A 12,582-nucleotide genomic window follows, 5' to 3' on the forward strand; every position below is an offset into this window, starting at 1 on the left:
TACGCCACCTGTAAAAAACCTGAAAAGTAGCAGACACAGCCCCATACTCATTCCATAAGGGGCTTTGTTGAGCATTGCAGCACCTTCTATTACACTATGACAAAATATGCACTGCAACTCTGACTTAGTTACATAGTTAGTAAGGTTGAATAAAGACACCAGTCCATCCAGTTCAACCTGAGTGGGTGTGGGTGAGTGTCTACAATTGTCCCTATCCCTGTACATTGTGTCTCATTAAGATGCTCCTCTATTATATATTATTTTTTTAATTTAAGGTACCCATATAGCGCCGTCAATTTATGCAGCGCTCCACAGATACATCGCACACTCACATCGGTCCCTACCCTCAAGGAGCCCACAATCCAAGGTCCCCGACTCACATTCATATACTAGGGCCAATTTTGGACAGAAGCCAATCAACCTACCAGCATGTCTTTGGAGTGTGGGAGGAAACCAGAGTACCCGGAGGAAACCCACGCAGACACAGGGAGAACATGCAAACTCCAGGCAGGTAGTGCCGTGGTTGGGATTCGAACCAGCGACCCTTTTTACTACTACCCACTACAACACTTTATATATGGGGCCTCAAGTGCTGTCCCCGATATCACCAAAGGGCTGTGCTCATTATTCAGTAAATGTAACGCTTCAGAAAAAATTGAAACTGAAGACGTGCAACAGAAGATGGTCCGATGCTGCAGACATGCTATAGGAGGAGTTGTTGGGGAGGACTGATGACAAGCTTCACAAGACAGCCATTGCCTGGAAGCACATTACATGAGACTGCCCCACTGCTATTTCTAAAAAAAGAAAAAAAAAATATTTTAAAGGAAATAAACTAAACCATTACTTTCTAGTAGTCACTCTAAAAAATATTTTCCCTTCACTAGCTTGAGCAACAACCAAAACAGACCATTGTCTGCAGAGTCTCTGAGGGCCACACAGTAGATGCCAAGGGGCCGCAGGTTGGGTACCAGTGACCCAAGTTGTCAAACTGCTGCCTAAATCCGATTTGGCCAGAAGCGTGCCATTGTAAACTCTGATGACTAAACCAATACACAAGATGGCAATTGTGTGTAAGCACCTCCAAAATAGTGCACACAGCCCAGTTGGCAAACTGTTCTCAGAGAAAAGTAGAAGACTCGAGCTGGCTTCTTCTAGTAGATCCCCATTGCCCATGTACTGTATATTTGGGTCATCCAAGTATGCACATTGAGGCACTAAATAAGCATGCAGATCAGGAATGTAGATCTAGATTCCAAATGCTCTTTCATCATATCTCAGATTTCACCTCCCATTGACCCTCTCAGCAGATTTGGAAGTACAGTACATACATCAGATTTGAGTAGCATTTTTACTGCAGGATATGCCCAGGCTGTTAAATAATGCACATGTGCTAGACTTGGCTATAGAATATGTGGCCATTCTTGATGTATGCGTCAAGCTAAAGTGGAAGGACTTGTGTCTTTTTTTCAACTAGACTACCTATGTAACTAAAGACAGAAATGGCCATTACTATCAATGGGTTGATATAACATATGCACACAATTTTGCTAGAATGCAGTGCGTGCTGGATGCCAATCATTGTAGTAATCATGAGAAGGCGAGGCATTGAAAAAGTGTAATTAAAGTGTAATTAAAATTGGCAGTATCTATTCCCAAAGTCCAAATTTTTAGAGATGTCATGAATACTTACATCATGCTGAGGATAGGCAGCACTGTACACGCCATTAGCAAGTAGGCTGGTAATACCTGTAGAGCAGGGAAACACAATTACAGTATGTGAATAAAAAGATATAGTAAAAGATGTCCATGTTATTTATGCATCTCTGGTAAATTCCATTGTGCAGATTCAGAAATACCCCTTCTCCTGGGGGGTCCCCATTGACACAAGTTGTGATACACCCTGAAGATAGGTCTAGCTTATAATTAAAGCTAAATATAATAACAGTGCAGACGACTCACATTACGTCTGGCTGCCACATCCTTGCTGTCATAGGCTTGTTGTTCACACCAAGCCATATAATTATTCTATGTTTTTGCTAAAGGTCTTTTCTTCCTTCCAGTCACAGAAAAAAATGGTGCCTAGAAACAGGTCAGAATGCTGTACGATGCAGGGGAACCATCTGGTATCGCTGTTGCATGCAATCAAAATTTGCATCTTCAGAAACTTAGAAGATAAAATAGGGTGTTTGGCGGCAGCCAGATGGTAGCTGCTGGCCGCGTAATCATCAAAATACATGCAAGATCCATATAGGAAAGCAATTGTACCTGCCAAAGTTTTGCATTGCTAGCAATTCAGTCCTAAGCATCACACAGTTCTACCATACAGCACAGCCAGGGGGGATAGCTCTGTTCTAGTTGAGGAATACAGCGACAACATACGGCCTGCTAATTAGATAGGAATAGGAGCAGCAGGCGATTGATGAGGTCATAAGTCTGTACTCTGATCCTGTCAGCGTGTTCTTTTCTGCACTTCTAAATGCAGCTCAACTAATTGGCGCTCAGTGCTGCCTCTCCTTCTCCTAGCGTGAGCGCTGCTGTACAGGAGATTATATAAAGGCAAGGTAAATTCAGGTACTTATACTAACTGAATTTAAGAGAGAATTGTACTAGCTGCACGTACAAGATACATTTATTGAATAATAAATACCGAGCTGTGTTAAAAGCCAAGTTCACCTTTACAAAAAAAAAAAAAAAAAAAAAATAGTAATAAAATGCAATTTTTACACGAAAAAAAAAAAAAAATGCATTTATTATTTGTTCCTGCAGGAGCCTCCCTGTAGATCATGTGTGCAATGTGGGCTCCTGCAGACATGTTATCTGGCTGTTTGAAGTGGTAAAAAAAAAAAAAAAAAAAATCGCTCACCAGCGTCTCCGCAGCTTATTGAAACTACAAGTCTGTCTGCTGCAAGAAATGTTTATTAGAAATAGAAGCATTTACATAAGTGCAGCTAACATCTCCATTCGTCACATAGGCTTATAGGGTTTGCAGACAGTACAATATAAATTCTGGTCATAATCTACATCACAGGGATGACATGAAACACGTACAGTATTATTTAAAGGTAATAACTAGTGTTTACATCCATCCAGTAGTCTATAATATACTTAGAAAATGTGCTGCTCTCCCAAACCAGTCTGTGTAATTACCATGTGTGAGATGGCCTCAGTCTTGTACCACTCCACAAGCCATGCAGTACAAGGCTGAGGCCATCGCTTACATGTTAAATTACACAGACTGGATTGGAAGAGCGACAATTTTTCTAAGTATATTATACACTACTGGATGATGATATTTCATGCCAGCACCCTATTCCTGAGTACCAGCAGGACCATATACATTTTTCTTTTTAGCTTAGGGCGACACTACCAGTAGAAGACAGTCATAGTGGTTACACACCATCACATCACACTCAGAAGCAAACAGAGACAAGTATTAAGGCATTAGAGTGATATTAATGGATAGAGTAAGCAGTAGTGTATTTAGGTTTTGTGCTGTCCTAGGCCTGACTAAACTCGTGCACCCCCCAATTTAAATATGACCCACCCCTTCCTGTCAAGGCCACACCCCATGTTGTTTAAGACCCGCCCTGAAATTTTCCAGTGGGGACACTAGTTCTGAGGGCCGGGGGGGGGGGGGCAATGGATTCCCTTAAATTGCATAGTTTTCCTCTCACTTTCTGTTTGGCTATGGGGCAGGAAGTGTAGGGAAATCTCTGCAACGGAACAGGGATGGTAAAAAATAAACTGACAGGGGCTATAACCCTCCCCTACTCTATCCAAAATGAAAGAAAAAAAAAAAGCGTTGCCTATAGTTCTGCTTTAAGCACACATTTCTGATAATTACATGGAGAGGACTAAGAAGGTAACCATGCCAACAGTGCAGAAGAAACCATATAGCACAGTGAGGAAGGTTTGTGGTCCTGGATGATAGGACAGTCAAAATTAGAAGCGCCCCCCCAGTTGCGGAATGCCAGCCGCGCGCAGTGTAGCGCAAGCCAGCGGGGACACTTTCCGTGCTGTCCCCCTGCAAAGTGCTGCCCTAGGCCTGGGCCTTGTCACCCTAGGCCAGGATACAGCATTGAGAGTAAGGGAGGGTTATAGACCATCAGTTTTCTTGCCATCCGTTTCCCATTGCAGAGATTAAAGTGATTGTAAAAGGATCATTTTTTATTTTTTTTAAATTACAAACATATCATACTTACCTCCACTGTGCAGCTCGTTTTGCACAGAGTGGCCCCGAACATCCTCTTCTGGGGTCCCCCGGCGGCTCTCGCGGCTCCTCCCCGCATCAGATAACCCCCTAGGAGAAGCGCTCGCCCGAGGGGGTTACCTTGCGGGCACCAATGGCTGTGCTGCTATCAATGTATCCTATCAAGAGCTGGTACCCCGTGGAGAGAGGGACAGCGCATCCCAGCCGAGGAGATGAAGGGGCTCAGGTAAGTAAAACGGGGAGGCCGGTGACTGCCAGGTGTTCTTTCACCTTAATGCATTGGATGCATTAAGGTGAAAAAACACAAGGGTTTACAACCCCTTTAACTCTCACTTCCTGTCCCATAGTCAAAACAGGAAGTGAGAGGAAATTAAGGGAATCCATTGGGGCCACCCAGGTCACCAGAACTAGTGCCCTCATGGGAAGATTTCCCCTCTATTACTTTTCTGGGAACAACCCAAAATTGGGGATTTTCTTTTACTTTTAAAGGGGTTATAAAGCCAAAGGGTTTTTTTATCTTAATGCATTCTAAGCATTAAGATGAAAAGCCTTCTGAGGGCAGCAGCCTCCGTAATACTTACCTGAGCCCCATCTCTATCCAGCAATGTCCATGAAGGCCTTGGCTGTCCGGGACTCCCCTCCTCATTGGCTGAAATACAGCAGCGGTGCCATTGGTACCCGCTGCAGTCAAAGTTAGCCAATGAGGAGAGAGAAGGGGCGGGGCCAAACCGCAGCTCTGTGTCTGAATGGACACAGGGAGCTGCAGCTCAGCTTGGGCTGCTTGCTGTGGGGGCACTCAAAGGAGGGAGGGGCCAGGAGAGCTAAAGAGGAACCCAAGAAGAGGAGGATCCAGGCTGCTCTGTGCAAAACCAACTGCACAGAGCAGGTAAGTATAACATTTTTGTTATTTTAAGAGAAAAAAAAAAAAACTAGACTTTACAAGTACTTTAAAGTTAATAGTAGACAGGACAAACCGAGAGGGTGAATCTCCCTAATGGGGAGGGGGGGGGGGAGGTGATAGGGGCGGGAAACTGTTAGCACTGCATTTTGCAACTGTAAATATCTAAATAACATCCAGTTAAGCTCAGCCAAGCTCATCAATCTTCCGCCAAAACATAAAATGTTTTAACACTCCGACACCTTCAGTAGCCCAAATCTGTGGATCTGGTAGGGCTTGTAAGTCGAGAAGGGGTAGGATTAGCCCATAAAGGCATATGGGGAGAAACAGACAGGGGTGAACGACACCTTGCCCATGCCTGATTCCAGACTATGATAGTGGTTATCAGAAAGGTGAGGAAAGAGTCAGCGCGGGGCCTTAAAAAATAAAAAATTTGCTAAGTGGCATAAGAACCCACGAGTACCGCCTCCAAAGTGACTGCTGGGTTGTACACCGGCTGTGAGAATCACCAACACAAGATAACCAAGAACACAGCCCAATAATACAGCTGAAAATCTGGAAGGGATAAACCCCATTGAGTTTAAAAAAAAAAAAGGGAGTTGTAGAGTCTTTCGCAAGGCAAGGGGTCTTTCCTGCCCATACAAAAAGAGAATAATTTGGCAAAAGGGATTTAGGTATGGGTAATGTTTCAGAAAAAATACAAAAATTTAGGTAAGAAAATAATTTTAAGCAGGTTGATCCTTTAGGAGAAGGGTTGTAGGAGGGGTGACAAATTAAGGTCAGCATAGGACTGTAGAGTTCTAAAGACTTATCCCCAGGTATCTAAACTCATCAACCCAATTGAGCGGAGTATTGGTATTAGGCCTAGGTTGCAACTGACCATAGGGAAAGATGAGAGATTTGTCCCAATTGACCATAATCCCAGAGGATATCTGCGTAGAGGGCTAGTTTGTCATCAATTGGGACAAAACTAAAACTTACAGAGGGCGGTCCTGAGGTAGTTCCATTCAACAGAATCAAATGCTTAACATCCAAAGAAACCACTACCCCTGTACAGTCTGGGCCAGCAAGAGCAATGCCATTTGACCCTCCTAGACCCTATGTTCTAGAAGCCTGAAGAAAGCAGAGGAAAACAGTTAAAATGTGCAACCTGTGAGATCAGAACAGCCCAAAATAAATCAATAACTGCTCCAATGATTACAGGAGGAGCCAAAAAACTAAATGTACCCATTATCCAAGTAGCCCATCTAGGAAGGTGCTACATTAACATGCAGAGACACAGGAAAATCACCTACTTTTAGCCTAGGCAGTGAGGAGGTACAGGTTGACAATAATAGGAGACTATGGAAAGGAAGATTAAGACATGCAGCCATCATATTGTACCTCACAAAATCTGTCTTTGCCAGGTTGTTAATAGCACAAATAGCTTGAAACAGTGTGCCGTTTAGGAGCTGAGACTGCAGCCCCCAACTATATATTATGCACTGCATTTATAAACTGTTTTATGGTATAGTAAAGCATGCATTTGGTACACAAATGTACTTAATGAGACTTTAGTCCATTGTTGTCAATGTATGAGGTATAGGGAGCCTCAACTGCGTCCGGTGACATCACCAAAGGGCCACACATAAACTTCCTTATGTGTAATACTGGAAGTCAGATTTCAGACATACTAAAGGAAATGATTGCTAGAGACTGTAAATGATTGCTAGAGACTGGACATGCCTACAGGTTTGGATGGAGACTGGAGACATGCTGTAGAAGACAGTGAAAGACTCTGGACAAGTTACACGAGGCTAGTGGAGATCGTTGCTATTACCCCTTAAAAAAATCAAGTCTCCCGCTAATGCCACAATGATGATCAAAGGTAAGGCGCACAATCAATGCTCAAACTGCTTCAACTGTTTCTAATCCACTGATCCTTACCTTCTAACTACTGAGGACTACTATGACCTTCAGTGTTGGCTCTTCGTAAAAATAAACATCTCTGAATAATGGTATGGACACAGCTACACTATATTGTCAAAAGTATTGGGACACCTGCCTTTACACGCACATGAACTTTAATGGCATCCCAGTCTTGGTCCGTAGGGTTCAATATTGAGTTGGCCCACCCTGTGCAGCTATAAAAGCTTCAGCTCTTCTAGAAAGGCTGTCCACAAGGTTTAGGAGTGTGTCTATGGGAATGTCTGATCATTCTTCCAGAAGCGCATTTGTGGGGTCAGGCACTGATGTTGGACGAGAAGGCCTGGCTCACAGTCTCCACTCGAATTCATCCCAAAGGTGTTTTATCCGGTTGAGGTCAGGATTTAGTTCCTCCACCCCAAACTCGCTCATCCATGTCTTTATGGACCTTGCTTTGTGCACTGGTCCAATGTCATTTGGTGGTGGTGGTGGTGGTGGTGGTGGTGGTGGTGGTGGTGGGGGGGGGGGGGGGGGGGGGAGTATGATGTGGGGTTGTTTTTCAGGGGTTGGGCTTGGTCCCTTAGTTCCAGTGATGGGAACTCTTAAGGCATCAGCATACCAAGACATTTTGGACAATTTCAGGCTCCAAACTTTGGGGGAACAGTTTGGAGATGGCCCCTTCCTGTTCCAACATGACTGCGCATTAGTGCAAAAAGCAAGATCCATAACGACATGGATGAGCGAGTTTGGGGTGTAGGGATTTGACTGATTTGCACAGAGTCCTGACCTCAACCAATAGAACACCTTTGTGATGCATTAGAGAGGAGACTGCGAGCCAGGCCTTCTCATCCAAAATCAGTGCCTGACCTCACAAATGTACTTCTGGAAGAATGGTCAAACATTCCCATAGACACACTCCTAAACCTTGTGGACAGCCTTTCCAAAAGAGTTGAAACTGTTATAGCTGCCAAGGGTGGGCCAACTCAATATTGAACCCTACAGACTAAGACTGGGAAGCCATTAAAATTCATGTGCATGTAAAGGCAGGTGTCCCAATACTTTTGACAATATAGGGTATATTTCACTTTCTTGGCAATTCCCGATTATAAACACAGCTGTTTTACAAGAGAAACTTTCAAAACTTTCTGTAAATGATGTAAGCATCATATTAATGGTTTAGGCGGGATGAACCTCTACCGCAGACAACATGAATAGAGCCCATTGAGCTTTCATTACACCAGTCTAGGGAGGGAATATTGATCACAGGCTCTGTTCTTAGAAAGCTGGCTAGTTTAAGTGACAGTCAAAAGCCATTTAATCCCTCTGCTTTTTATTCAAGTACGGAGATGCAACAGTGAGAATATCAGAAGCAGCGTTTCAACAAAAATAGGTCTAAAACCAAAAAAGTGTAAACATTTCCTCAGGCCATTACTAGGAAGGGCAGTTCTGAAGATGAGACTAAAAAAAAAAAAAAAAGGAAAGATTATGAACAATGTGAGTAGACATACGAGAAGTGTAAGTAGAGGGCTCCACACCTTTCCATGTTGCAATGTTTGTGGTTAAACACTGCTTATGCGCTATACTGAAAGTATATTATTCTTTGTTTTGGATAGAGTAGGGACAGATTAGAACGTCTATGAGGTTTTCACAGCTGTTTTTTTTTTTTTTCCCATGGAAGGGATTTCTCATGACTTCCAGTCCTAGTGATAACCTGTGTGTGTCTAGTGAAACCGTATCACTGGACCGGGAAGTGATAGAGCTCTTATTAGGTATTGTCAGTCTAAAGCAGTGGTCTTCAAACTTCCCTTTATCTGGTCCTTGGGGCACTATTCCTCCCACTGACACCAACCATGAGGAACTCTTCCTCTTGCTGACACCAACAATGGGGCAATTTAAACCAACAATGGGGACTATTTCTTTCACTGACACCAACGATGCCTGGACACTTCCTTCTCCCTCTGGCCACACTCTGCCGCCCCCCCCACCCAAAATCTGAAAGTCCATACACTTGGCCCTTTGTTTAGAAAGTTTGGAGACCTCTGGTCTAGGGGAAAGGGGGGGGGGGAGTGGTAAATGTATTAGCAGATTTAAATACACTAACAAATTGAAGCCAAGCTCCCGTTTACATTTTGTAATCAGTTACAGCAGTTTTTTTACCCCTTTTGGGATGAAGGTTTTACATGTATAAATAAAAGCTTGTCATTTTAAAATCACCCCTGCAAGTGTTAAAGTGGTTGTAAACCCTTACACACCACTTTTCCCTACAGGTAAACCTATAATAAGGCTTACCTGTAGGTACTGGAAATATCTCCTACACACGGTTTAGGAGATATTTACCTTATACCCTTGCGCTGATGTCATCGGCTCATGCGCACTGAAGAAAGGGCACGATCGTGACGTTTCTAAAGGGCCCGTGTCGTGACCGTCAGCTCCCGCGCGCATGTGCGGGAGTGACGTCACGCAACTCCAGACAGTCACAGAGCCAGAGTCCACAGCCCCCGGAAGGAAGAGGGGTGAAGATGGACACGGCCACCTCGGGGACATCGCCGCCTTCGTTTGCAGGCAAGTGCAACATAATGGGCTAGTATGCGATGCATACTAGCCCATTATGCTTTTATTTTGCAGGGGAAAGAGGAAGTAAAACTCATCAGGGTTTACTTCCTCTTTAAGTGGTTTGTCTCATTCATTCAAACTGATACATTCTGCTGGAGAGCTTGTGCTTTTGAAAAACGGATCTGCTAGCTTGATCACTAGATTAAAATAGAAGAAGGCGGAATTACCGTAGTTCCTTTTTTAGGCTATCACATTTAAGAATCGGTAAGCTGCAATATAATACATTTTTGTTTTTTGGGTTTTAATACTGGTTTTAATGTTTTTTTTTTTATGGAAATACAAACTGCAATAAACACTTTTTTTTTTTGTAGAAAAAGTAAGTGTTTATTGCAGTACATAATCCTGTGGTGCATGCACTACTTTTGGTGGGATTTGAGCCCATTCAAAATGAATGGGCTCAAATCACACCGCACTGAATAGCATGTGAATCAAATAGGAATGCGCAGAGTGTTCCTGTGCGATTCATATTCTGAACCAGGGCTTAAAAGGCATGCAAATTTTGCCAACTGAAATCCATAATATTCAAAAGCCATACAGCTCTGACAAAAGTTAGCAAAAGAAAGAGTTAGAGAGTAAAGAGGCATTCCGGACCACGTTAACCTACAACCACAAGGACTTCTGCCTGCTAATTAAGAGTGTTATGCCGCGTACACACGGGCGGACTTTTCAGCATCAAACGTCCAACGGTCTTTCCGACTGACTTTTGATGGAGTTACGACGGACTTGCGAACGACTAAAGTCCGTTCAAAAGTCCGTTGATTTGGACGTGATGACATACGAAGGGACTAGAATAATGAAGTTCATAGCCAGTAGCCAATAGCTGCTCCTGCGTCCTTTTTTGTCCGTCGGACTAGCATACAGGCAAACGGATTTTTCGACTGGACTCGAGTCCATCGGAAAGATTTGAAACATGTTCCAAATCTAAAGTCCGTCTGATTTTCGACAGAAAAAGTCCACTGGAGATCCGATGAAGCCTACACACGGTCGGATTGTCCGACGGATTTGTTCCATAGCACCAGTCCGGTCAAAGTCTGGTCGTGTGTACATGGCTTAACACAGCTTGTTGGTATTAAACCCAGGCATTCCACATATTTTCAGATTGTGCACTTTTTTTTTCACTTAGAATGCTTGCTAATTTCTTGTGCACCATGATCCAAGAGACGTTAGCTGTCCGGGGGAGATAGAGATTGGAAGTCTCCAGACTCTTGTATTAGAAATGATAGCAGTGAGCAGCAAACCAAAAAAAAGAATGGATTAACCACTGGGAGCTGTGAGGTCTGCCCAAGAGCAGTTCATGAAGTAACACAACTTTAGGGTCTTTCAGGATCAGAAATCTCCAAATAAGGGCATATACAGTAGATCAATTCTATATGCCCCCCAATATATATTTGTTATCATCCAGTTACTTAACTAACTTCCATACAAGTTACCATTCACAACAGCAGACTATATTCACACTAGTCAAAATTAATGAGGCATTGAGCTCACCACAGACAGTTCAATCTGAATGTATGCCTGCTTTGGATTTACCAAAAGATGTGTAATGGCTTACTGACCAGAATAGTTAGCTTTTATTCTGGTTGTGCCAATTACGGGAAAACAATAACACTTAAAAAAATATAAAACATTAAAAGTCCAATGCGATTTGTGTCCTTAGAATGCCATAGCAGCGCTTGTGTCAATCAATCCAATTATGATACACTTTTATAAAGTTCCACACATATAAGAACCTCATCCCAAGATTGACGCCACGTGAGAAAACTTGTCTCCTTTGGGAATAAACTCACCAGATAACAGATATTCAAAAGCCTTTTGTAATAATCTTTAGTTGTCACTTTAGTTGTCACATCATCCGTGGTTCCTTATCTATCCATTTATTCATCTGCCAGAAGTGATTAATTTTGTCTATGAAAAAGCTTGTGAGTTTCATTTTTCAACACACAACCCTCAGGCTTTTTGGTGGTCGTTTTCTATTCCACTAGTCACTATTAATTTTTATTTATGGACTATATTGGTTGATTTGTCACATATGTACGATTTTCCAGATTTACCACACTATTTTTGTGTTATTGGTTTATTATATTCACTGTATCTCAAATGCTATTTTGAAGCACTTAGTGTTGTTTCTATATTATCCTAGCCCTGCAAGGGATGACTAGAATTTTGCTCACTGTCTATTTATGTAAGATTTATCATTTACTTATACACATAGCGCTACACTATTATATAACACGTCATAAAAACATCCACTGGAGTCGGAAGTGACGAAACGCGCTAGTACATATATCTTGTAAGGGGGGCCTTTTTTGGTTACAATAAAACTGTCGTAAATGGGATTACGCTATGTGGTTATTTTATTCTTTCACATGATCCCGTTACATTGGAGCCAATTATACCCAGTAAAGATTCCTAGCAGACCCACTGGATGTTTATATGAAGTGACAACTAAAGATTATTACAAAAGGCTTTTGAATATCTGTTGAGTTTATTCCCAAAGGGAATACGTTTTCTCACGTGGTGTCAATCTTGGGATGAGGTACACGAGTGACAGGAACTAGGATCACAGTAGCAAGAACTTTATACCTCCAAAAGAAACCTCAGTTTTACATTCTTATATGTGTGGAACTTTATAAGAGTGTGTCATAATTGGATTGATTGACACAAGCGCTGCTATGGCATTCTAAGGACACAAATTGCATTGGACTTTTAATGTTATATATTTTTTTATGTTTTATTCATTTTATAGTAGCTGCTTATAGATACATAGGATAATGTGTTTATATTATATTTAAGCTAAAGTTAAATTGTATTCAGATAACATCTATTTTCTTAGGGGTGTTTTCCTTTGGTGCTGAGCAGTGCTACTAGGCCGCCTGTAGGCGCTCTGCTTTATTAAAACAATAACACTGCCTTAATTTTAACTTTTCGCCATGAATCCTATATTAAAAATGAT

General features: G+C 42.4%; 1 protein-coding gene across 6 annotated transcripts in view; it reads right to left on the reverse strand.

The window, feature by feature from the left end:
* The window catches only part of ANO1 (anoctamin 1), a 292,511-nt gene that overhangs the window by 72,216 nt on the left and 207,713 nt on the right, over nt 1-12,582 (reverse strand). For all 6 annotated transcript variants that reach the window (XM_073604245.1, XM_073604241.1, XM_073604242.1 and 3 more), the window contains one exon: nt 1,694-1,749. In XM_073604245.1, the coding sequence (XP_073460346.1) occupies nt 1,694-1,749 (56 nt within the window). The remainder of the gene's footprint in view (nt 1-1,693; nt 1,750-12,582) is intronic.

The sequence above is a fragment of the Aquarana catesbeiana genome, linkage group LG11 (genome assembly GCF_042186555.1).
Source record: "Aquarana catesbeiana isolate 2022-GZ linkage group LG11, ASM4218655v1, whole genome shotgun sequence".
Taxonomy (NCBI): domain Eukaryota; kingdom Metazoa; phylum Chordata; class Amphibia; order Anura; family Ranidae; genus Aquarana; species Aquarana catesbeiana.